This window comes from Temnothorax longispinosus, chromosome 3, assembly GCF_030848805.1.
Source record: "Temnothorax longispinosus isolate EJ_2023e chromosome 3, Tlon_JGU_v1, whole genome shotgun sequence".
In the NCBI taxonomy this organism is placed as follows: domain Eukaryota; kingdom Metazoa; phylum Arthropoda; class Insecta; order Hymenoptera; family Formicidae; genus Temnothorax; species Temnothorax longispinosus.
In genome coordinates, this window is record NC_092360.1 from 11,826,241 (window position 1) to 11,851,217 (window position 24,977).

At 32.0% G+C, this 24,977-nt stretch overlaps 5 protein-coding genes across 14 annotated transcripts; 3 read left to right on the forward strand and 2 right to left on the reverse strand.

The window, feature by feature from the left end:
• Window positions 1–217: 217 nt before the first annotated feature.
• On the forward strand, window positions 218–5,146 carry LOC139809787 (uncharacterized). 9 transcript variants are annotated; one of them, XM_071772974.1, is made up of 7 exons: window positions 218–357; window positions 442–612; window positions 715–789; window positions 2,568–2,652; window positions 2,964–3,062; window positions 3,972–4,193; window positions 4,647–5,146. In XM_071772974.1, the coding sequence occupies exons 5-7, from the start codon at window positions 2,980–2,982 to the stop codon at window positions 4,987–4,989; spliced, it is 648 nt and encodes a 215-aa protein (XP_071629075.1). In that variant the 5' UTR covers window positions 218–357; window positions 442–612; window positions 715–789; window positions 2,568–2,652; window positions 2,964–2,979; the 3' UTR covers window positions 4,990–5,146. The 9 variants fall into 9 exon arrangements, with proteins under 9 accessions (XP_071629075.1, XP_071629071.1, XP_071629077.1 ...); XM_071772970.1 differs by having other exon boundaries at window positions 2,964–3,058; XM_071772976.1 differs by lacking the exon at window positions 2,568–2,652.
• Window positions 5,147–5,150: 4 nt separating this feature from the next.
• Window positions 5,151–7,336, reverse strand: Dsk (Drosulfakinin). Of its 2 annotated transcripts, XM_071772985.1 has the most exons (3): window positions 7,181–7,336; window positions 5,980–6,106; window positions 5,151–5,835 (listed from the first exon to the last, which is right to left on the reverse strand). In XM_071772985.1, the coding sequence occupies exons 2-3, from the start codon at window positions 6,102–6,104 to the stop codon at window positions 5,640–5,642; spliced, it is 321 nt and encodes a 106-aa protein (XP_071629086.1). In that variant the 5' UTR covers window positions 6,105–6,106; window positions 7,181–7,336; the 3' UTR covers window positions 5,151–5,639. The 2 variants fall into 2 exon arrangements, with proteins under 2 accessions (XP_071629086.1, XP_071629084.1); XM_071772983.1 differs by lacking the exon at window positions 7,181–7,336 and having other exon boundaries at window positions 5,980–6,116.
• Window positions 7,337–8,001: 665 nt separating this feature from the next.
• On the forward strand, window positions 8,002–10,747 carry LOC139809784 (uncharacterized). Its single transcript, XM_071772964.1, has 2 exons — window positions 8,002–8,705; window positions 9,284–10,747. The coding sequence occupies exons 1-2, from the start codon at window positions 8,563–8,565 to the stop codon at window positions 10,053–10,055; spliced, it is 915 nt and encodes a 304-aa protein (XP_071629065.1). The 5' UTR covers window positions 8,002–8,562; the 3' UTR covers window positions 10,056–10,747.
• Window positions 10,748–11,620: 873 nt separating this feature from the next.
• On the forward strand, window positions 11,621–18,390 carry LOC139809786 (tetraspanin-7). The gene is made up of 5 exons (XM_071772969.1): window positions 11,621–11,856; window positions 13,293–13,481; window positions 14,259–14,429; window positions 14,651–14,782; window positions 15,443–18,390. The coding sequence occupies exons 1-5, from the start codon at window positions 11,779–11,781 to the stop codon at window positions 15,596–15,598; spliced, it is 726 nt and encodes a 241-aa protein (XP_071629070.1). The 5' UTR covers window positions 11,621–11,778; the 3' UTR covers window positions 15,599–18,390.
• Window positions 18,391–18,746: 356 nt separating this feature from the next.
• On the reverse strand, window positions 18,747–24,799 carry LOC139809780 (uncharacterized). The gene is made up of 6 exons (XM_071772960.1): window positions 24,579–24,799; window positions 23,842–24,499; window positions 21,287–22,265; window positions 20,664–20,860; window positions 20,088–20,256; window positions 18,747–19,384 (listed from the first exon to the last, which is right to left on the reverse strand). Exons 2-6 carry the CDS (start codon window positions 24,241–24,243, stop codon window positions 18,831–18,833), a joined length of 2,301 nt encoding a protein of 766 aa, XP_071629061.1. The 5' UTR covers window positions 24,244–24,499; window positions 24,579–24,799; the 3' UTR covers window positions 18,747–18,830.
• Window positions 24,800–24,977: the final 178 nt, after the last annotated feature.

Consider the following 24,977-nt stretch of genomic DNA (forward strand, 5'->3'; position numbering starts at 1 on the left):
CGCCAATCGCCGCTCACCGACGGCGGGCAGCGGCGGGCGCGTTCATTGGTTCAGCGCCGCGCTTGTCCACGACGATTGACGAATCAGGAAATTGTCTAAACTCAAGCCGGCTTCTACAATACGTCGCAAACGATATGGCAAAACTGCTACCTAGTTGAAAAGGGTTATTATTGCTGATTGCCAGTTATTATTTTGGCTGTCGCCAAAAAAGTTAAAAGTTCGTCTGTCGTCGTCAACTCTCTTTTGACAACCGTGTTTGACAAGCGTAACGTGGAAAACGTATAATTTACCTGCGTTTTAAAACTCTACTCCGTTACAGAGTGTTTACAGAATAGTGAGGGAGAGAGTAAAGTCGGAGTAAGTTACGAGGCATCAAATTTTTATTCTCTATTAAACAATACTTCTAATTTCTTTAAATTTCTAAATTTCTTTCTCTTTTAGGTTAAATTATACAAATTGAAACTTCCAAAATGTTAAAATTCTATAATGTAAAAATTTCAAGAAGCTATAAAACTAAGAAAAGGAAAATTAAAAATAAAAACTCCCAGGATTTGGATTAATTAATGAGGCGCTCAATAAACCGCCAAATGAGATACTACACACATATAAAATGTACGTATAATCACGTGGAAGCATAAATTATACCGTCCTGTTCTAATATAACAAAGTTAAATTACACATATATATGCATTGAGTTCTCCCTTTTTTTTCTAGCGGCCGACCACTCGCTAGGAGAAAAAGGTTCTCCCTCTCTTGTACTTGCAGAGAGGAAAAATGTTCGGTGCGGATGTAAGTAATTCTATTCACTCGAACTGGAATTTTTGCTCTCAAACAAAACTTTACAAGAAATCGATATATATACATACTGCAATGATTATTGAAGAATTTTTATTATAAACAAAAAATTTAGACATATAACATAACTTAAACCATTTCATTTTAAAATTGATTTGGATAATATATATTATTTATCTATTTTATTTTCCTTTTTACTATTTTTATTATTTATCTATATTTTATACGCAAGATATGTTTCAAGTGCATTACAGTAATCAATCGTTATAATTCCAATTAGGTAATGATATAGGAAATCAAATTTATGTCTCAAGATAAATTAATAATATTGAATACTGTGACATGACAAATATTTATGTGCCAACATTTAACCCCTTTCCATGCATGTGGCCCATGCACCACTGACCGACGTACATGCGATTGTTTTCTCTGTTCACCAAGATACCTTTGCCATGTCGAAGACCATCCACAAAGTTACCTTCGTACCAACAATTATCGTTCCACTTCAAGATACCTTTCCCTTGAATTTTATTATGCTCGAATTGACCCTACATAATTTTTCTCATTTTTTCTTACTAATTTAGACGTAATATTTTACAGAGTAAAAAAATTATATCGATTTAATTTAAAAATTTTGCCGTTACATTAAAAAAAATTTAAAATATATTTTTTAAATAATATTTGTGTGTTATATATACTTGCTAATTATGCATATTTTTTCACTTACATTACATATATTAATTATGATCTATATATTTTGATTAATACCTTATATTGAACGCCATTATCCCATACATACGTTCCATCGCCTTCCATCATTTTCCTACTGACGCGACCGCAATAAGAATTATTATTGTAAAACTTTATGTCGGCAAATTCATCCGGCAATGAAAGCTTCCACGATGGAACGGATATTGATTTATCTTTTTCTTTCTCTTCATCTTCGATAAACGAATAATCATTTTTGTTATGATGACCTATTTCGTCATTTTCCTCTATAGTTTCAGCATCGTCCTGATCATATTTCTTTGTAAACCGTTCCCGACGCAAGAAATATCCATCCCATCTAATATTGATCAAATTAAATTGATAATATAATAACAATAATTTAATAATAAATTAATAATATAATAATAATAATTTTTAAAATATAGAGTTAGTTTACTTAGCTACAAAAGCTGGAAGTATATTGTTGTATAATGAGTAGATAAATTCTTCTTTAGCCGTATATTTGCGGCGTTTCTCAGCCAATATATCCTCAAATGGTAATTCCTCGTCTGTAGTTTTCTCAGTTTCTATCGAGACTACATCTTCCTCATCATGTACATCTTCTTTATGCTCATCATCTTCCGTTTCGTCAGAAAGAGCTAAAGGTTCTGTCTTTTTTCTACACTTGCGTAAAATTTCTTCCTGCAGCGCTTGCATATCTAATTCTCTGATTTTGTATTCCATGTTATTATTTATATGTCTACGCAATTAATGATAATATTTGATATTTATTGTATATATATGTGTGCGTGAGAGTGTGTATGTACTATTAACTATATAATTTATCTTTATCTAATAATAATAGCATAAATTGGATCTTATTGCTTTTTGTATTAAAAAATTGAAAAACAAAAGAGAAATACATGGAAAATATCTGTGTTATAATACTATATTCACGTGATAGTATAAAATGACGTAATAGAAAGTAGGTTGTGCTATTACGCTTTTATAGATATTTAATGAGTATCGATTAATAAACTCTTTCTACTTTTGTACTTCTATAGTCAAAAGCTTTCTACATTTAATTTACGAGAAGGAAATATACGTATACACCTAAAATACAAAATGCTGAAGAAAAGAAAAATAAACGTAAGACTATATCGATTTACACACATATGTTTTAGATATAAATTATATTTCTTTTGTAAAATATAACGTAATGTTAAAAAAAAACTGTCAATTATCTTACAATTTTATTATGCCACATATATTTTTTAACAAATATCTGATTTATAATATATTATTATTGTAAACTTTTGATGTATAGAAACAGGAATAAGATAAAATTACTTTTAAACTGTAAATACACGTATATAGCAGTTATCAGAAATTGGATAACTCGTGATTTATTTTAGATAGAGAGTTTTCCTAAATATTTTCCTAAATCTTTTTTATTACAGACTATTGCATCTTATAATGATGAAGACGAAAATATTGGACCTATCGTATTTCATGTTCCAGCAGTGTATAGCGATAAAGTCAAAATCCACGATTGGTTGGTACTGCGATCTACGTTTATTTAATAGAATAAATCGAAAACGCAATAAATATTCAATAATTAAAACATTTATTGATACTTCAAAGACGTTATATGTGCCAAGTATTTTGTGCTTTATTATTTACTTAACAATATTTTATTTAGTTGAAATATTTAAGATTTAATTCTTAACAATATTGAACATTATATAAACCATGTAAATATTCATATAAATAGTTACATTATCTAATGTTTATTGTAGAAAGATTTTGACTTTTTTTATACATTTCTTTTCTATATAATATTCTTAACTCTAATTCTGTAACAAAAAACTTTCACGTACGAGAATCTGTTTTCTCGTTCAAATCTTTTACTATATACATATATTCATTTTATAAATAATGATGTATGTGCTGTTTGCATAGATAAATCATGAAAGAATTGTATACACGCAAGCATATCACACACATTTATATAAGGGAATGTGGGGGAGTAGTTACCGTGGAGAAAACTTGTTAATCTTAGCAACGTAGCATCGTGCTTTATTTCACCTTATTGCACCTTATCAGAATATTCACGTTTTTGTATTATTACGTATCATTCTTTGACGTAGAGTGCAAGCAATCGTGTAATATTTTATTAATTAGTGTGATGTTAATTATTACTTAAAAGATATAAATTTGCATCAAGATAAATCTTTATTGTTGTCGAAAGAAATAGAAAAAGTGAGTAATATGCTTATATTTCTTTTTTACTCCCGTTATTCAATTAAAAATGAAGTGATAATTGTTTCTAAGGATAAAAGTAAAGTAAATTCTATTAGTACTAAATACTATTAGTAAGTTGAATTTAGGTCGATAATATAAAACTGGTACATTTAAATGAAATTCAAGATTTGTTTCTGAACGATTTCGTTTGATCTAATTAACAGGCAAATGAAAATCTTATCGGAGCCTAGAGACAATGCGGACATATTTCCACCGACCGGGAATCTACACAAGTCCTCGTATCGGAGACTCGGTCCGGAGGACGAAGTCACTGGAATTTCGGAGACACGTGCCATGCAGTCGCAAATTAAACTAAAAGACGAGTACAAGCCAGTTACTTATCCACGACGTAGTTTACTCACGATGCAGTCGCTCGCTTCGGCGGAGTACGTATTTCTCACACTTACATCCCAAAAATATCCCAGGCAAACTGTACCTATAAAAAAAAAATTATTCTGTAAAAATAAAATTTTCATCTTCGGAATCGAGAAAAGTTAATATAATAATTTAGAATTTTTCAATTTGTCTTTTTATCTTTTCGACATAAAGAAACCGCAAAATCTCCCTGTTCTTAATATCATTTTTTATTTTTATTTTATTATTTTATTTTATTAATTATAATTAAATTATTAGTTATATTATCAATATTAATTGTAAGATTATTGTTATTATACCAATATTAGAATATAACAATTTGTTAAAAAATTTTGTATACCTACACTTAATATGAAACATTGTATATTTTGAAAGAAGTATAAGATTATATTTTTAAATAATTAACACAAATTTTTCGATCAAGTTTTGATGTACCTCCAAGGTGATAATTCAATGTTTTTTAGAAAAGATTACGAGGAAAAGGTATTAAAATTAACGGACATCCTTCTGGATCCCATGGTCATTTGTCAGATGAATTATCGCACCACCACGAACAGCGATTATCGGTCACCTCATCCTCCGAAACCGAGACCACCACCATCACCACCACTACCGGAGCCGTGGTTGCTAAATCGACGCACCATTGGCTACAATCTTCAAGATTTGGAAAATCGTTGCGGGTACCACACGTTTTTAGACGATAATATGGATCTTCATCAAAGAATAGCAGAGCTAAAAATGCAAAGGGGGAAACTGTATGAGATTCTATTAAATAATAAACACCAGCAAAATCCTATTAACGATTGAAAAGTTACATATATATAATTTTTGCTTTGTAAAATAGATTATTTATGTGAGCACTAAAGTAAAAGGAGAAATTATTTATTACAAAATTATTTGAAGTGTTAGATAAATCTATCAATAAGTTGGAATATTTTAAATAAATTGGGGATAATAAGAACAATATGTAAAATTATCCTTTTATTCATAAAAATAAGATATGTAAGAACTATATAACAGAACATTTCTTTGGCGAGTAGGAGTTGATTTTATTTACACTTCATTGTGTTTCAGTTTCAATATATTTTAATACATAAAAGATGTTACAATTTTTGTCAGATTTTTTCATAATGTTCGTTTAATTCTTTCCAAGGCATTTTTATAAAGTTGATCTATTTTTACAGTAAATAAAAACGTTGTGTTGTAATTTCCTAAGGAAATATAATGGCAAAGCTACAAAATTAAATCCGAGGTTAATATTAGATTGCCAGCGTACTTTTGAAAAGCGCAGATTAATTCGCGCGGCATAAAGACCGATGATGGAGAAGGTAGAGGAGAACTTCCAAGAATAACGAGACATGATCGTAATAGCTGCAATGTAAAATATATTCTATCTATATCTAGCACGAGTGAACGATCACGATCTACGACGTAGAGAAATCCGGAATGATGGCGTTTTACTCGATATTTCTGCCAAATCGCAAATATCGACCGTACGGATGCCCGTACTCTTCGTCGTCGCCGTTGGACCGCTTGCCGAATCTCAGGTGACCGTAATCGTCCAGCTGCTGGCGCTTGCTGAGTCGCAAATTGTCCTCGTCTTCACCGACGAGATCTTCCACGAGGTCCTTCATGAGGCCTTCCACGGCGTATCTGCGGCATAGCCACGCCAGAATATCACTGTTAATTTCTCAATAATAGTGTGGAATTACAACGCGCGATATCTCATTTTATCATCCATTTTTTCTAGCTTTATTTTGTACATATATACTTGCTTATACATAGCACGGCAATTACCCGCGGATATGTGGATGCTTTCCTAAATTGCGATGGGCGCCAGTGATTAATCCAGGAGCTGCTTCACATCTTCCGCAGAACAACATGATCGCGATCATGCAGGACAGCGCAAGAGTTGGATTCATATCTGTAATCATAAATTCATCAATTTTTCGTCTTCTAGCAAATCTTTGTTAAACGTGCAGACACATAGATCGTTGCTGAATGTAGGATATCTATTTTTTCTTGTAACAGCAGTAATGATAGTTGCATAATGATGTGTTCTTCATTTATTATGAAATTCATCGAATTAAATTTATGAAACTGAAGGACAAGTACTTTCAAACGCTACAAGTCAAACTATTTGATTTCTATATCCTAAAATCTATTAGTTTTAATTAGTTCATTTCATTATAATTGTCGAACAAAATATTACTAATGCACAGCAGAAATTTGGAAATATGTAAATACATTCTTCATTAAAGAAACATATATTTTATAATATATTTCACAAAATCAACATACATCAGTGTTATTAAAGATAATAAAACACAAAAATTTTTTATTAAAGATAATGAAGTGTACTTAGATATACAAACGCAGTTACTTGCACAATGATTAAATATATTCGTGATGTGTTGTATACAGATATACAAATGATGATTACAGATAATAAATAAAACTAATATTTTTATACTTTGATATTGAATATCTTGACTAAAGTTTTTCTTGTGCTTGTCTATCAGAAAGTACTCGAGAAGTTTAAATCTCATTCGGGCATTTATAAAATAAATATGCAATTCATAAATATAAATAATATTTTTGATAAAGAAAAATGATTTCTAAATTAGCGGAAAAAGCTAAGATTAGTGGGCCATTTATTTTATGTTTTAGAACATTATATACTTTAAAACCTTATCACATTTAATATTATATACACAGTCTACCTTGTTGTTTGACTTGACACGACCGTATCTGTCGATAACAGAAAATTGATTAAAAATAAGTAAACACGAAGAAAGAAAGATTCGATAATGTTGTTAACTTTTTAAAAATATAGATAATACGTGTTAACGATCGAACGAACTATAACGAAGCTTGTACGAGAGATATAACAGCAAATGGCTCGATGAACTTATCCGCGAAAATAATCTACGAGAAGTTGCGGATATGTGATAAGACGTTTAGTGAGATATTTAGTGTTTCCGAAACATCCGCTTACCTGCGTGTTACCGGATGTCGGGGAAATCGGCCGATGGAGTGTACGATAAGCGGAGCGGTGGCTTTTATATACGACTTCGTTCATCCTTCCCCCTCCTGGGGGCTGGAAAAATCGCGCGGGGGTGAAAAACGCGCGGGGGATGGCGTTGAATTTTAATTCACGTAACGCCGCGCGAGTACTGATAAACAATTTTCTTCCGTCTCTCCGGCGAGCCACTTCCGCCATCGACCACTCAATATTCCGCGATGTTACGCGTCGATGATTGGCAGGGCACCGGGTAAACGCATTACCGATGTCACGTCTTGGCTTTTCTATTTCCTTTCTGCGGCGCTCGTAAGAAAAATCAGACGTTAAAATCCTCTTCAGCGAGAGGAAGTGTGGGCAGCACCCGCTGATAAATAACGACGCGAACAAGCGTACCCTTCTGTCGGCCGCGAGTTATTTTTACTTAGCTGCCGATTGTCTGATTAAAAAAAAAATAAATACTGACGAGAAGAGTGAGTGCAATTGTCCAAGATATTACGTAAGACAAAACGTTTCAATACAAAAGTTTTAATTATCGTTGCACGCAATAAACAATTTTAAAAATATAATTTAACAAATTAGAATTAAAATAATTAATTTTAAAAAAGAACTGTTTTGTTTCTATCTCTCTCATTACTTTCTAATTACAGATTTACTGATATATTTTTCTTAAAAAAATATAGCGTAGCTGAGAGCTTGAAATTAAAATTCTATAAAAGTAAAGTGCAAAATAAATTGAGGAACATGGGTGTCTTCATTATTTATTCGGTCTTTTAAAGCTTCACTTACAAAAAATCTTTATAATCTTTTTCCTTAACAGGATTTACCTTTAATTCTCTAGAACAAATAAAGAATGTATAAAAAGCTTTTAACAAAATAACTTTCTAAATAAATAATAAAACCTCTTTCTTATTTTTTACTTTCCAACTGACTTCAATACTATTTTATTGCATTCTCAGTTGTGATTAATTTTTATATTTTATTTTTATCCTCACAAATTGAAATATTTGCTATATAATTGCTTACCAAAACTGTAATAAAACATAAATATAAGTTTATTTTATCAAATTTGTGTCAAGATGGTATACTAATTTTTCGCGATGTGTTTTCAAGCGATGTGATTAGCGTGGTGAAAACGTTGCACGATCATGCGAGGTCACGGCCACTATCATCAACGGCTTCCGCGTTTGAGGTGCTTCCTGCGAATCTTATAAATTGATCCCCGCGCGGTTTACCCATCGCACCGAATAACTTTTACAGTTGTAGAACTACTGACTGTCTGTTCGGGCATCAAATAGCAACTCCTACACGAATAATTGTGTATAGCTCTTCCAATTCTCATTCTCGTTTACATCAGAATGACTACCATGGCGGAGAACAGGGAGACGATGGTTCAAAAAGGTCTGTCGGAGTGGTGGAGCGAGGAAACGGAGTACGTTTTCCAGAGGATTGAGAGATGGGCGGCCTTTGCACGTGGTTACAACCGTCTTCGGTCGCAGAGGTGAGGAAAGAGAGGGAAACAAGAGAGAAACATTCATTAATGCCCATTATTGAGAAAATCTTCTAAGGATTAGCAGTATATTTAAGGGAGGCAGGCGTTTATGATCAAATTGAAGGCATGCGAATTTATTTTACTAAAAAAAAATACATTCACACAAATACAGACACAATGCTCTGTTTAGGTGTCAACTACTATTATATTTGAGATGTAAAAAATTAACTTTTAATATAAAACTTGTTAAAAATATAGGAATTTTTGTGTTATTGAAGACAAGACCGAAAATTTCGAGCGCATCGCGTTTAGAAAGCCATTTCACTTCTAAACTTGTTTTGTCTCCAATAACAAAAAACTCTTATATTTTTAATAAGTTTTGTATTACAAATTAATTTGCAACATTTCAAATATAGTATTAGACAATATCTAAACGGAAAACTCTGTGTCCTTTAAATCTCTCCCTGAAATAAATATGCAAATTTTGTCTTTAATTTGACTACACCTCCTGTCCTTCTATACAAACAATACATATATAAACAATATGTACAAAAAAAGACGTTTTTAATTTAAAGAAAAAAAATCAGGTGGTTCAAGAATCGGCAAACGATCCAAGAATCCTGGGGCGTGTCTTCCGACGAAACCCCGCCGCGATTTCACAGTCTCAAACGATCGAAATGGAAATCGGGTTCGGAGGAGATCAAGATTAATTGCTGCGGCACCTTCAATTACCAGTCAAGCGGTAAGCTGGATAGCAATTGCCTAGAAACATACCGGTACGACCATAGCATCTACTTCAAGACTATCGGTGATATCAGAAACGACAAGAGGGACCAAAATGAGAATCAGGACAGTGCGTCCATCAGCAGCGAGGAGCAGGTTGAGTGGGACGCCAGCTCGCTCAACGATTCGATTTCTAACAAATTATTCTCCGAAGAGACTAACAATATCTCAGATACTGTTGCTGAACGGGAAGACAACAGAAGGACGCAAAATGCCTGGCCAATCGTGGATCTATCTAAACTTGACTTGAATCTAATAGATAACCGAGGAAGAGACGAGTGGCTTTCTCGTCCTACTGATGAAGATAATCGTGGAAAAGATGGGAGACAGACGGAGAACAACAACGTGATATTTTTGGATAATTTAAAAGATAAGGTGAATAAGGAGGATCAGGAGGACGGGTCAAAGGGTCAGGAGAGACCGAACAGATTTCACTCGTTCCGAAAAACTAAACGATCATCCAAGAACCTGCGGCAATCGTCAATCATCAGCGAAAACAATGTCATTTGGCCGGGAGTTCTTTTGAATTACACCAACAACTTCGACGTTGCCAGCAACCCTCCGAAGGATCAATAAAATTAGTTGAGCGGACAAATTTGTGCATAAATGCGTAAGCGTTTTGATCAATGAATCGCCTAATTTTATAAAATATAATGGCAACTTATGTTGATGTGCTTTATCGATTAAAATAGATATGTGTTTATTTTCTAATACCAAAGTAAAATATGTACGTGTTTTCTTTATGTTCTTTCTACTAATTTTATCTCTGCAAAAAATTTTTTTCTTCAATATTCTTCTATATCCGATATTTTTTGTGAAAGGAGGAACATAATACATATTAAGTATAATTATTATATATATATATAATATTAGGTTGTTGCAAATAAAATAACGATATTTCATTTTTCATTTAAAACGTTTATATTACAAACTTAATACATACTTTCTTGATCAAAATATGATACTAAATAGATGCAGTGTGTTATTGTTTCACGACAATGCTCGACCACACAATACATTATAAAACAGACTGTAAAAAAATTAGCAGATATGACGTATGAAGTTCTTCAGTATTTTCCTTATTCTCTTGATTTGTCATCCACAGATTATCATTTATTTAAAACGACTTTTTAAAAGGAAAAATGTTTGATTAACTTATAATAATATCCTCTTTTAATAAAATAAAAAATATAACAAAATATATTGATAAAATAGAAACGATGTGTGTTATATATTATCACAATTTTTATTTTTTGTAAAAAAAAAACAATGCAAAAGATGTTTTTCTAATTATTTTCCAATTATTATTCTTAGTTTTCTTGTATATACAAACAGAGATTACGAACAAAAGAAAGAAAACATATGGACAGATTTTATGTATAATTATATATAAAAAATTCCGTCCCGGATTATTACAAATACTTTTTTATATTATTTTGTATTTATTACAATATTTTTTTTATTAAAGCTTAAGCAAACCCCTTTCAAATGAGTCTTATGGCTTAATATTTCCCAGTGATTTAATTTTTTAAACATGCTAGCTAGAATATATATTTCATATTCGACTGGATATGAAAAAGATTAAATAAGTAATTTAAAAAAAAAAAGATATTACGAAACTTCTCATCATTACATTTTATTATTAGTCGAAAAGTAATTAATTTTATCTGTAACTTTTTCGTGAAATTATTGTAAATAATTAAAAAATCGTGCACACTGTTAACATCTTGCACCTTTAACAATATGGCAGCTCTTTGTTTGAAATTTTTGTCATAACGTTCTTAATCTTTTAATGCAAAATTCCAAACGAAATATTAAAAAACCTAAAGTAAAACCTTTCTAGGCTATTTATATAAATATTTTATCGAATATTCATGTCATCTGTGATGTATTCGCTGGTTATTCCAATAAAGGAGATTGTCACCATGATATTCAATATTTCAATCCGACGGAAACGCCTGACGAATGTCTCTCAGGAAGAGAGACTCTAAGAATGACATTTATTTTGACGTTCGCGGTGCACTTGCCGCCGTTACATGGAAAATTGTGTTCCGATAAAGGGGAGTTCCCACCATCGCCATCGTGTCCTCTCGGGGTAGCGCGCATGCACCGGTTGAGAGAGGGGCAGGAGCCACGCACGCAACACGTATGTGTATTCGCAAATCCTCTCGCAAATCGATCGCGCGAACTCCGCTCGTTGCCCGAGTTGAGACCTGGTAGTGCGTAATAACCCGTACCCCGTATCGAGGAGGGTTTTTTTCGCAAGCGAGTCAGAGAAGAGGAAGCAACACATCTCAAGATGAGCAAGCGACTGGAGACCGTTGCTACGATGACCTGCATGAAGACCCTATTGATGCTCTTCAATTTCATCTTCTGGGTAAGCCAGGATCACCGAAGTCCTAACATCGCCTGCGTATAATGATCACGGAAACTCCTTATCCACCGCATCCTGGACTCCTACCCATCTGTTGCGCAATTGATTAGATTACATTATAATATCGGACACTATAATATAGTTAGATCTATTCAGGAAAATATGCATAATAATGATGTATTGACGACGTCTTTAAGCGTCTCGATTCGAAATAGGGTCAAGTAACTGGGGAATGAGTGCGAGGCGGTAAATGCGATGGATGAACGTGACCTTGAACATGATATCCAGATAACACGGAACTCTAATAAAAAAAAACTCATTAATATCATTATAATGTTAAAAATTCAAACTATTTGGATCTAAGATGTATTTAAGAATATATGGAATTTTAGAAAATTGCAGGGCGTCACAAAAGTGTGTGTATATTGTATAATAGTGGAAATATATGGATTTTTACGTTATATTTTAATAAAAAATATATATAATATATATTTCTATTTAATTATATATAAATATAATCAAATAAAAATATTTTATTATGTAATTTCTTATTTGATTCGCGGTGAGAACTATGTGTGTGTGAGACGTTGCGACAATCTGTACATTTCCACCATTCGTATTTATCCTTGAACCTTCAAATCAGTTCAGAATTTTCAAGCGCGTTAATTACATGGCTTATCAAACCGCACGTTCATAAGTATGTGAGTACATACGGGACTGTTATCGCTTCTAATATTAGTGACCGTTACTTCTCTGTCAGTTTAAAAGTGCGACCGTTGTCACGAAACCGATGTTTACTAGATAACAGTTTTTCGATACGATCTTAACTCTTTAAACTAACGTCCTCCTAAGTTATTGCATTTTCTAACATTGCGTTCATACGTCATTTTGCACGATATTATGCTCCAATAAAGGAGATATACCACGAAGAAAATTTATCTTTAATTCATTAGAAACCTATACTCGCCAAAGATATATAAATTTTTATTAAGACCAATGGCACAATCGTAGTCGTTTGTTTATATATTTTATGTATAATATATTATAATTTTTTTATATTATATATATAACAATATATAATATATAGCGAGACAGTTCTGTTCAATACTATCCTCTTTAAACTAAACTAATGTTCTCCTAAATTATTGCACCTTCAAACATTATGTTTATGCAGTATTTTGCCTAGTATTATACTCCAATAAAGGAGATATACCACGAAGAAAACTTATCTTAATTTTATTAGAAATTACTTATACGCGTCAAAGACATAAATTATTATTAAGACCAGTGGCGCAATCGTAGTTGTTTGTTTATATATAGATTATACAAGCTGCTCTCACACACAATTTAAAAAAGAAACAAATTCGACCGAATTACTTCGCGATTAATAATCCCTTTCGACAAGTGACCTTAATGTCGTGTGCTTGTATGTTTTACAGGCGTCTGGGGTGTTGATGCTGTGCATCGGCATATGGATGCGCATCCAGCTGCGGGATTACATGAACATGAGCGCGCAGGGCAGCGGGGCCGCTCTGCTAGCTATCGCGAGCTTAGGAGCGGTATTGGCGGTCGCGGCGGTCCTCGCCTGTTGCTGCACCGCGCGCGGTCATCCTGCTCTACTGTATTTGGTAAACATTCGATTCTATTTTAGAACTTATTCGCAACGAGAATTGAAAAAATTCCAATGTCCGATTTGATGATACGGGTGAATGGCGCGCGGAGGATCAGAATATACAGGATACACAGAAAAAAAAGAAGTTTCAACAATCTATAATATAATCTTATAAGAATTTCAACTTTTTTTTCTTGAACTATATAAATGACCATTCAAGCAAGTTTTCTTCGTTCGGCGCAATGTATTCTCATAAGTCTCGATTTGCCACTTCCTTTTTTTCTGCGTATACTTATCAGAATAAATGCGTATGTCTCTTTGTATATATGCACCACACGCGCGCTCTATGTAAGATTATAAATAGAATATCCATCGTGAATCATAGATCGTGAATAAGTGGGCTTCAGGTCCCTCGGGGAACGGTCGGATGAAGTTACAAGCCGATATTCGATACGATATCGTTACGTAAGGGGAGAGTAGCTACTCAACTGAGAGAAATGGTGCTCGCTGCACGATCATTCATAACACGTATTATATATTAACAAAATATATCCTAAATATGTGTAAAATTACAATTCTTGCGATACTTGGAATCGTCCAAGACTTTTACGACGGAAGCGCTGGGTATTGCTGAATGGAAATTCGGTTTAGCAAATAGATAAGACGCGTCGCAAAAGTTTGTGCGAGCAGCCTTCTGGCTACAGTAATTTGTACAGTAATTTTGTAGATACCTTGAAATAGAGATTCCCCGTAGATTACAAGAAATAATTCTTGACGTTTTTTTTCCATAAAGTACGGCGCGTTCCTGGCCGTCGTGGCATTGCTGGAACTCGCCGCGGGCGCGTCGGTTTACGCTTATCGCACGAATCTGAACGAGGGATTCGATCAAGGTCTGAACGAAAGCATGGCAGCCTACGGACAGGACCAATCCAAGAGCAATAACATCGATAGCATGCAAAAGACGGTGAGTATCCCTACAATGTTCAAATTCACATTATCCCAATTGTTCTGCCAATTGAACGTGTCGATTATCCGAATTAATTGGAGATCAGATAATCGAATCGCAATATTCAATATACGGGAAGACGAAGTAAGAGACAGGAAAAACTTGCCTATTTTTTCACTCCCCGTCACACGCAGTTGCGTTACGTTGCGTATTTGAAAAGCTTAATTGATTGATTGCAGCTGCACTGCTGCGGCAATCGCGGGTATGCCGATTGGCTCAATCTGGATCCACCGAAGGACATTCCCTTGTCCTGCTGCAAGGTAGCCCAGGATAAATGCGATTCACAGGACCCAGATGAAATTTATACCGAGGTATACGGCGATACATTTTCTATTTCTTATCTGCCTAAATTCCTGCAAGATTCCTTAATATCAGAATACATAAGTAAAATACAAAATAGCAAACCATTAACACGTTGACTGTCACAGTGGTCATTCGTGATCGACGCCTCACTTTTTAATAGCGCCTTGATGGTCGACTGGTGACCGACAAAATTTTTTCAAATCAAATTTGTGAAAAATAATTACCATCTGATATAAAACTATTTTGAATAACGTGAATAGCTAGATAATAATGTAAAATAAAAGTGTGCGATTCAACACACTACCCGAGGATTTAATTTTATTTAATCATCATGCAATATTTTATCATTATGTACTTAATGAAAATTCTATTGTGGCTTACATGACAAGACGTATAAAACTCGCTGGGCAGACAACGTGTTAAGCAAGGTTTTCAAGACCTCATTGACTATCTTAATTACGACAATTGTGTGATAATTATAATCCGCGATAGAAGCTAAAAGAGGGATAATGAATGCAATAAAAGTTAAAATAGGAGGTAATAGGTAAAAAAGATAGAAAAAAAAACTGATATAGGAAATAGGAGTTAAATCTACCTCGTTTTCCGACTCTTCTCGATTTCTGTTCTTCCGGTTTCTATACAATTCCTTACACTCTTCCTTTCTTCAGGGATGCTACAATCGCGTGCTGGACTTCATAAATAGCAACATCGGTCTGGTGGCCGGTACGGCGATCGGCGTAGCCTTTTTCCCATTAGTCGGTATCTTCTTAGCGTGCTGTCTAGCCAGCAATATCAATAAGGCCGAGTACGAGCAGGTTGCTTAGGCAAGGCACTTGCGCAGGCAGCAACGACGGTCCTACCAGAAAACAAAACCTGCAACGCTAGCGACAACGGCGAACATGTATGATTTAATGGGAACATTTTCTCGGAAATGATCTCGATCGAGGAAAGCGCGCATCTTACCACTTCGGTTTTAATTGATGATTTCAGTACAAAAATGAGAGATAAAAATTCACACAGGATAAGGTCCACTTGTAATATGAAGTTACATCTATATTGGACCTTATACCAAATTACCTATTCACATTGTTCTTGCACTAAGCCCTTTAATTCTTATTTAAGTGCTCGGTTGATCAAAATTCGCACTCTCATGTTCTAACTATATGAATTAAAAACTCTTCTAGTCAAAATTAGTAAAAATAGATGTTATATCGAGTTATGTTCACTTGATACTGTTACAAGATACAATCTTTTCATACATTTGGAAGTTAAATGAAGACTCACTTCCAAAGTACTTCAAATAACTTCAAACCAAAGTACTTTACACATAAAAATTAAAAGCAACATATACAAATCTTAATATATTACTTAAGATCTTCTAAGAGAAGCGTCTTATGAGGTAGAGCAGACAGAAGAATAAGAAAGCAAAACATACTGGTTTAATACTAATCGTCTCTTTTGTTTAGACTTTTTACTTTGAGATATGGTAATGAAGAAAATATGTAACATGATTTATGAAGCTTTTTTTAAAGTTAAAGAGCGTATGATATTTAAATCATTGAATAAATGACGATGACATATTCCTTTACATAAGAGAGTTAAGTAATGTTGTAGAATACGAACGCATAATTAGCATTTTTATATGGATGGGCAGTAAAAATATAACTTGATTATCATTATCTTTAAAAATATCTAATCGCGTTCACTATTATACTCCGTACTGAATAAAACTTTGATCTAAATAAATCGAATTCTAAAATTCGGTGAAAGTCAGTGATATATTGATTGTTATTTTTATCAATAGAATCACAACGCGAATAGTTTGCGATAGAGTTCATTTCACGAATGCCTGCTTATGACAACGATGGTGCGAAAGGTAAAACAGACTTCTACATTTTTTAATATTGTCCTACGAATCCTTAGATGTACCAACGGACTTTTTCTTCTTGGATCTTAATCTCTTGCGAATCTTATATTTTGTAAATCTTTATAAATCCATTAAATCCTTCATTCTTAAATCTTCCATGCATTTTTTGATCCACTAAGATTCTCAAAACCTAAGATTCTCAAAACCTCTATATATTCTATATATTATATAAAACTACATGTACTATCTTATGCGATGTCCGCCTTTAAATACTTAATCATGATGCATTTAAAATCGCGGCTGTTCTTATTTTATATAAATTGGTTTCGATTTTATATTGAACAAGTAAAACTTAAAATCAGACAATCAGTATAATCAGTGCTAAATATAAAATGGAAATCAAATTCGATTTCGAGTTATTATTGAACAAAAATGGTGAAGTAAGCATACATTACCTTAGAATATAGTAAAATGTTGCTTTATGTTTTATTAAATAGAATCTCAGAATTAATTTAATTTAATTAGTGTCATTCATTAATTTAATTTTAGTTCCAACTTTTTCGCTGCGAAATTAAAAAATAAATGTATATAATGAAAAAAGCTAATGAATGAAAAGATAAATGTAACGTAATTTATGTGTATTTATGCTATCTTATCCAATAAATGGCAAGACATAAATACACACTTGTTTATTGAGAGCATAAATATTATATGCGCTTCGCGCAAGTGCGATAACATATATTGACCATATATTGACATTATAGATAAATTCCCTCTATAGCGAAATTATGACGGCAAATATTTATCCAATTTATTCGCACGAATAATTGGAAAAAAACACGTTCCAAATAATATAACTTTTAATTTTTAGAGGGAAGATTAAGGTGTAACGTCCTACTGCAAGAGAAAAGTATTTAATTATCTATATACCGTTATATATGATCTTTATCAAAGTTAGGATTAACATGACAGTCACTGTGTTACATTGTGGAGAGAGGTATATATTATATACCAATAAAAGTTTCTTATGTAAAATACAAAAAAAAATATCTTATCGACTATATATACATAATATGTATATACATATACCTATATGTATGTATAAACATATACATTCACTTATTTATTATATATAGAAATATAAATTATACTCATATATACAAAGTAAGACACTTAACTTGGTTATTTTTGTAAACTTTTATATTTTTATCAAAAAGAAGTTAGAACTCATTTTGAAATTACCACTTGAAAGAAAAACTCATTTTGTTATATCTTTAATATTTAGTTATATAAAACATTGTTACGTCCTATATATATAACTAGATATTAAAATTATATAATTACTGAAGTTTTTTATATAATTAATATTTAACATCAAATATCAAATAAGATTGAACAAAGATAAACAAGTTAATGGTCTAACTTTTGTACTATATAAACAATGTTATAACAGGTATATTAAAAGATAAAAATACTTTATTGTTTTATAGATTAATCTATATTTACAGTAAAAAAAAAAGAGGTCTAATGTATATGAGCCTTATTTACAAATATTTTCAAACTATTATCTATATGCGATGTCGAGAGTGTATCGAGAATGTGTTGCGCCTTGCGTAAATTCGTGCCCGAATCGATACTTAATTGTTTACAGTTTACAATGTTACGGCTTTTATGTACGTTTATTGTATATCGCAGAACATGCGCACCTTGCATAAGTTCTGAGCCTTAAATAAAAGTCAATGAAATATTGTTCTCCCACTAATTGCTTAATAAAAGCAAGTAAATCTTCATGTTTAAATAATCAATATCTTTTAAAATATTTTTTGTATCTTTATTTGAATATATAATTTTTTTATTTTTAAAGTTACCTTGTGAGAAATTAAACAAGTATCTAATATAATTTAAGATCTCAATTGTTGACATTTTTCATTTTATTTTATGCATTTTATTTTTTTAATTTTATCAAATTCAACAGAACAAAAAAAAACATCGTAATCGTTTGCTAAGTAAAACCAAGAAAATGTAGCAAATGTGGCAAAAAAAGAAAATAATAAAAAATTTGTCGAGATACTGACACAGACAAAATTTTAGAAAAAGACAGTTTCTTATCAGTAATTCCTTTCTAAAAAATTTTACAAAATGTAGAAAAATTGAAAAATATAATTAAATAAAATTAAAAAATATCAGAACTATACTTTTCTACCTCTTTTAGATCTTACAATTAATGTTTTAATTTCTTCTGTATTCGACTCAATGCCAATATCAGCTAAAGTTTTGGTGATTGTTGGTCTGTGTAAATCATGATCCTTGACAAACAATTTATAAAAACCTTGTTGTATTAATTGCCACACATGCTTACTTTCAGCGGGATAATCGGTGTGAAGTGCGTGAAATAATTTAAAACACAATTCCGTCGCGCCAATTATAGTTTGGCACGTATATAAAACTTGATCTACAATTATATGCACGTGACTAATACGCTCCCAAGTTGGGCCTATCGCCAAAACATATGGTTGCACAGAACAATATGAAATCTTATTTGATGTTTTTATTTTGGACAGTGACTTACGTCGACGCTCAATATAATCCTTAATGTCCGCTTCGCTGCAAACTCTAGCGATGAAGGAGTCCATTACATCTAATCGTGTTGGTTTCCACGTTTTCTCCACAAAAAAAGTATTGGGGAATATGAAAGGGAGAAGGAGTAGAGCTCCAGTCACTCTAACTTGGAAATCCGATTCCCCTGAAAAAACAAAATCATTTGTTTCATTATTTAAAAGTATATGTTTCATCTATTTCTTATAGTAATTTTCTGTTGATATTCTGCAATATTCTGTTGATACGTTTTACAGTATTTCTTTACTTTTAATGTTTTTTTTTATTTCTATTATTTATTTCGCTATTATCTAATTTCTATTTTTGTATATTACAGAGCATTAGTAAAACTTGAAAATATTATAAATGGCTACAATCAGTCATTATTAATAATATATTTATTAATTAATATATTATACATTTTAACACTATAATGTAAATTTCACATACTACACTCTTACATCTGCGATATGGCTAGGCTTAAGATTGTTGCATTAATTAAAAATAAAGTTTCAATGAAATATATTAATCATGTTATGTACCAAAAGAGGTAACACTAATAAAAGAATTAAAGTTACAAAGTAGAAAAGAAATAATAGCTCACAAATTATTCGTTTTCATTACACAAGAATATAAAATAAAGTATAGAAGCTATCAAATTATGACAATATAGAAAATATGAGAGTAATCACCCAATATATATTAAATTTATATCTCGATTGTATTAAAGAAGTTATTTTTTTTATAATAGAAGCATATTATTATTTAATAAGATTGTAGCGTTTATCTTTTAGGTTTTGATGGTTTCACAATAAAAATATAAATCTTTATAAGAGAAAAAAGAGACTTACGTTCAGCTAACTTGAGAAATAAAGTAGCTATGTCTATGTGCTTTTGTCGGCTTGCTCTTTTAAGAATAACTTTTGTTGCTTTAATAATTGCGAGCCTATGGTCATCTAGAAATGTAGCCAGCTTCCCTAATTTTGCAGTGGGATACAATTGATCGAAATCCTTACAGATCTACATATAAAAACATTTACTTATTATTAATCGATTAAAATATTATATTCATATAAAAAACAACACATTATTCAACTCTGTACACTATCTCTCATCCAAATAATGTAAAATAAAAAATGAACAAGAATTTTATAATTCAAAATTAAATTATAATGACAAAGTAATAAAAAGAACAATTTATAATCTCAAGTACATAGTTGGCTAATAAAATATTTTGTAAAAATTTTATGAAGACAAATTTGAAATAAAATACGACATAAAATACAATAAAAGTAATATTTAAAGATAAATAATATACACAGATTTTGATAGAATATTACTTCGAATAAAAGATAAGTATTTAATAATAAGTCAAAATAAAAAAAAAAGCATTACAAGAATAGATCATAAATAATAAAAAAACTTACAAAATCTTTTCCAATATCGTTAATTTTTAAGAATGGAAAATCATTTAAATAGTCCCAAACGGTTCCCGATTGATTGACAAGTAGTTTCCGTCTGTAGTTGAAAGTTGCTTTCCAGGAGACTCCTAATTCTGGAGTAAATGTTTTGTGTAATTGATTGCACAAAATATGTAAATGACGTTGTAATTCTGGATGACATTCTGAAAAAAAGTAAAAACTAATTACTTTATATAACAATAATGCAAGGTATGTTTATTAATGTATCTTTTTCTCTGAGTAACTTATGTCAACTTTATACTTTATATGTTAACATAATTCAGACAATTTTTTCTTAATAATTGCAATTTTTCTTTAATAATATACATTTATTATTTTATAGGTTTTACATGAAGAAATATTCAAAACTGTTATTATAAGAAATTGTCTCAACTCTTTTGACAATACATATATGTATACATGTATATTGCAAAAGATTGTAATACAAAGGCAAAGAAAAATAATATATGACAATAATGTATAACAAAGACATTGCAAAAAAAATATGACAAACACAAAATAATAATATGACAAATACAATTTCGTAATATTAATTTTATAATGAGAAAAACTGATAAGAGAAAAGTTACCTGTTGTTGAGATTTCGCCACAACGCTGCACTTTTTCTCCTTGTTGACCAACAGGTCTCCAAGTACTTCTAATGATAGTTACGTTCGAAGGACTTGAACCTCCGTCACCACCAACATAATCTCCACTTGGACGTCTCAGCAGAACAGTTGGATCTTCTTTGATCAATTTTCTTCTTTCTTGGAAGAGTTGAACTTGCAGTGCTCCCTCTGCTCTTCTCTTTTGAATTAGAACGCCGTTCCGTTTATATGGCTCATATTTAAAGGCGTAGAAACAGGATAACGGCGTCTTCGGAAAAAGACGCTTAAAATATTGCGCCCACCTTGCGAGAGTTGACGACAATACTTTACGTTTTGGAGGAATAGCCAATTTAAGAAGGTGCTTAGCAATAACTTTTGCAATCAAGTTGATGTCGCGCCCTTCCGGTACGAAATCGTTGCGGTGAGGCTTGTCAATGAGTTCTCGGCAAAGGAGTCCATTTTTTCGTAATAAGATGAACAACGGGTTTTTCGACTGAGGATCTTCTGTTTTAACTTGGGAAACTGCTCGCTGTGTTTGCAACTGCTGAGCAATATTTTTATTTGACTTTTTAAGCAGAATGGCTTCTGCTGCTTCAGCTTCGATCAAATCTTTGATTTCATCCTCTAGCTCTGAGGTTTTTTCTGTTTTTTCGAATTCTGTTTCAAATTGTGCAACACGTTCATGAAGAAAGTCTTCAACATCCACTCCTAAAGAAACTTTAAGATCTTCAGTTTCTATACTGTTCTCCTCGTTGTTTACATCTATCGACGAATGTTGCGAAAATTGAAACGGGAGGTCCCTCTTTGAAGGAGACGTACTGCTACTGCTGGCGTGGAAAGATGTGGATGGCAATGGCTCAGAAAAACTAGACAGTGAGATTTCCTCGGAGCTCTTCCCTACAGAAGACTGCTGACTGTTTCCTTCAAAAATTATTTGTGCGGAATGCACGTTACCAAACGCCTAGATAAGAAAAGACATTAGCTTTCCTCTGTTCCAACACTACTAAAAATATGCAACTTAACACTTTTGCCACCACTTATACAGAATTATGTACAGCGCTTTAGACTGCGCTGTATTAAATGTAAATGTAAATTAGTAATTATATAAACAAACTATAACTGTACTGGAAGCAAATGGAATTACTAAATAACTATAAGAATAGCAACAAATATTTCGCTTAAAATATATCTGATATAGATTAAGCTCATACATTTGTAGCCATACTGATTCTAGCAATTTTTGTTGAAATATATTAGTAATTCCTATCTAAAAATGTAATAAAAATAAATAATTCACTTAATTAATTTATATTTTGTTATTTATTAGAAATATAAAAAATTTCGAGAAATTGTAGTATATAATACTAAAATATCTACTGTGTTTGTGAAGTTAATAATATTATAACTCTCAGTTTATTTTTCAAGATTACTCTGTTTGCTTATACCATATTTCGATCTGTACTGTTTGAGTCATACTGTAAAACTGATTTCAAATAACGAGACATTTAGTTCGCTCATTAAATAAGATGACAAAAAAGCACATTCAGGCAAACAGCTTTATAAAGAAAGTTCGAGAAATCCCTCATGAGAAATGAAAACAAATATAGAAATACTTAGTAAAGAACTTCGCCCATTTTCACGAGGATCTTAGGCTATCCAGGCCCAGAGATGAAACATATTTCAAATTATAGAGCATCACGAGAGGATTGAAAATTTATAGGTGCTAATATCCAAAACACACCCGCCGGTCAATGTTAGGACTCCATCAATGTTGATACATAAGATGTATTCTTTTTGTTGTTTATACATGATGTTTTCACGCTTGAAATCAGAGTTAATGATTTTTTATTTTTTTAATTAAACATGACTCCCAATTCTTGTTTTTGTTTTCATCATCTCTTCTAAAGATTTCTTTTTGCGTCAAAGAAATTAGTATCTAGAATATGCTAAATACTTTTCTGATAATATACAGATACCTTCTGAGTACAGTAATGACATATTTGTCATCTTGGACAGCTCTGATGATGAGTCAGAATGTATAAAATGACATCATTAGGTCAGAACTGCTTCCGGCGGGAGTTTGAGGATCTAAAACTATTTCTTCTTTAATGCTAACATCATTATCTACAAAATTATATATAATTGATGACTGGGCCCGGATTAGCTCAAAATGGATAAAGTTCTTTCCATGAAATATTCGAGAATGTTTGACACAAATGTGAAAATAAATATATAAATACTTAGTAAATTTTACGTTTACAATGTATTTAATTTATGTGTTTACGTAATGATTTTTGCAACTATTGTAATAAATACATATAAAAATAAATAAGTCCTAATAGTAAAAATAGTGAGGTCAGAATGTTGCATCAAATAAAAATGTAAAATTGTATTATCCAAAAATATGTTTCAACTTTACATGAATAACTTAAAAAGTACTTCAAAGTAAAGATTACTGTAAACAATAAAAAAATTAAATAATCAATTAAAGATGTAAAAAGTATTTGATTATATTTGTTATCTATATTACATTTTACCTTCTCAACAGTACTGTCCGTTTTTTTTTCTTTTTCGCTATTCAGGTCACGTGAATCTCTCAATGAATAAAATAATGGCTCTTCCTTATATTTAGCTACTTCATTTTTCTCATTCTCCTCATCCGCCATAGAATACAACATAATCATGATTTTACGATAGATTTTTTTTCCTATGCACTGGGAACGCCTGGAGATGGTCCCATGGCTATTTCGTAAATCTGAAATGACCCGAGCAGCTTTCAACAGGTCTACGCAGTACCTCAGCGCATCGGTCAACTCTTGCTTTCTCTCCTCCATTTCGAAAGGGTCGAAGGGCAAGCAGTTATTCTCGGCTCTGAGATTGTCGAGATTGTCAGAACACATATCATTGTTCTGTACAGCAATAAATTCCATTGGTTCCATCTTCACTCGTGCGATCAAGAAGACTTAAAGCGTAGTCTTTCCCTCTAAGGTTTTATCCTTTTTTTTTTATTCCTCTTGTATCTGATATCTCTAATCTAGGGCTGGCAGTTGCTTGTAAATGTATAGTGCAACCAGATACTTGCTTTACCGTATAAAATATGTGGTCGTTTTTTACTATAGAACAAAAGTGTGCTTTTCTTCAGTCACTTGTTTTTCTCTTCCTAAACTTCGCATCGTATTTACCAATCTCGTCGATCTGTTTTCAAAAGAGTTTTCTGTAGCGAAATATAAGGTAACACGTATATTATATTAAAAAAACAAGGATACATAGTTACCGTAATGTGAAGAAATGCGATCGAGCGTTACGTATTACAAGTTGACATTTACGAGCACAATAGTCAATTGTTTTTCTTCTTTTTTCTATTGTTGATTTCCAATTTCCATATCATTCCATCCCTACCGGAACGATCAAGTATACGTCAGTTTGTCGGTCTTATTTTTTTTTTTATGAAGGTATCTATCGTGCCGTGAACCGAGTTGTTTCTCGGTCTTAATTTTAACATTGGGTTAGGTTTTAAATTCCAGCGAGTCGACACATGCGCCGATTTCGTTCCTGCGCTATAAAGACTGGCATACGTGAAGATATCTAAATACAAAAAGGCAAATATATGTAAATTGCAAAAATCGACCTGCATCTACAAACAAATTATTACTTACAACATAAAATGTGCCCG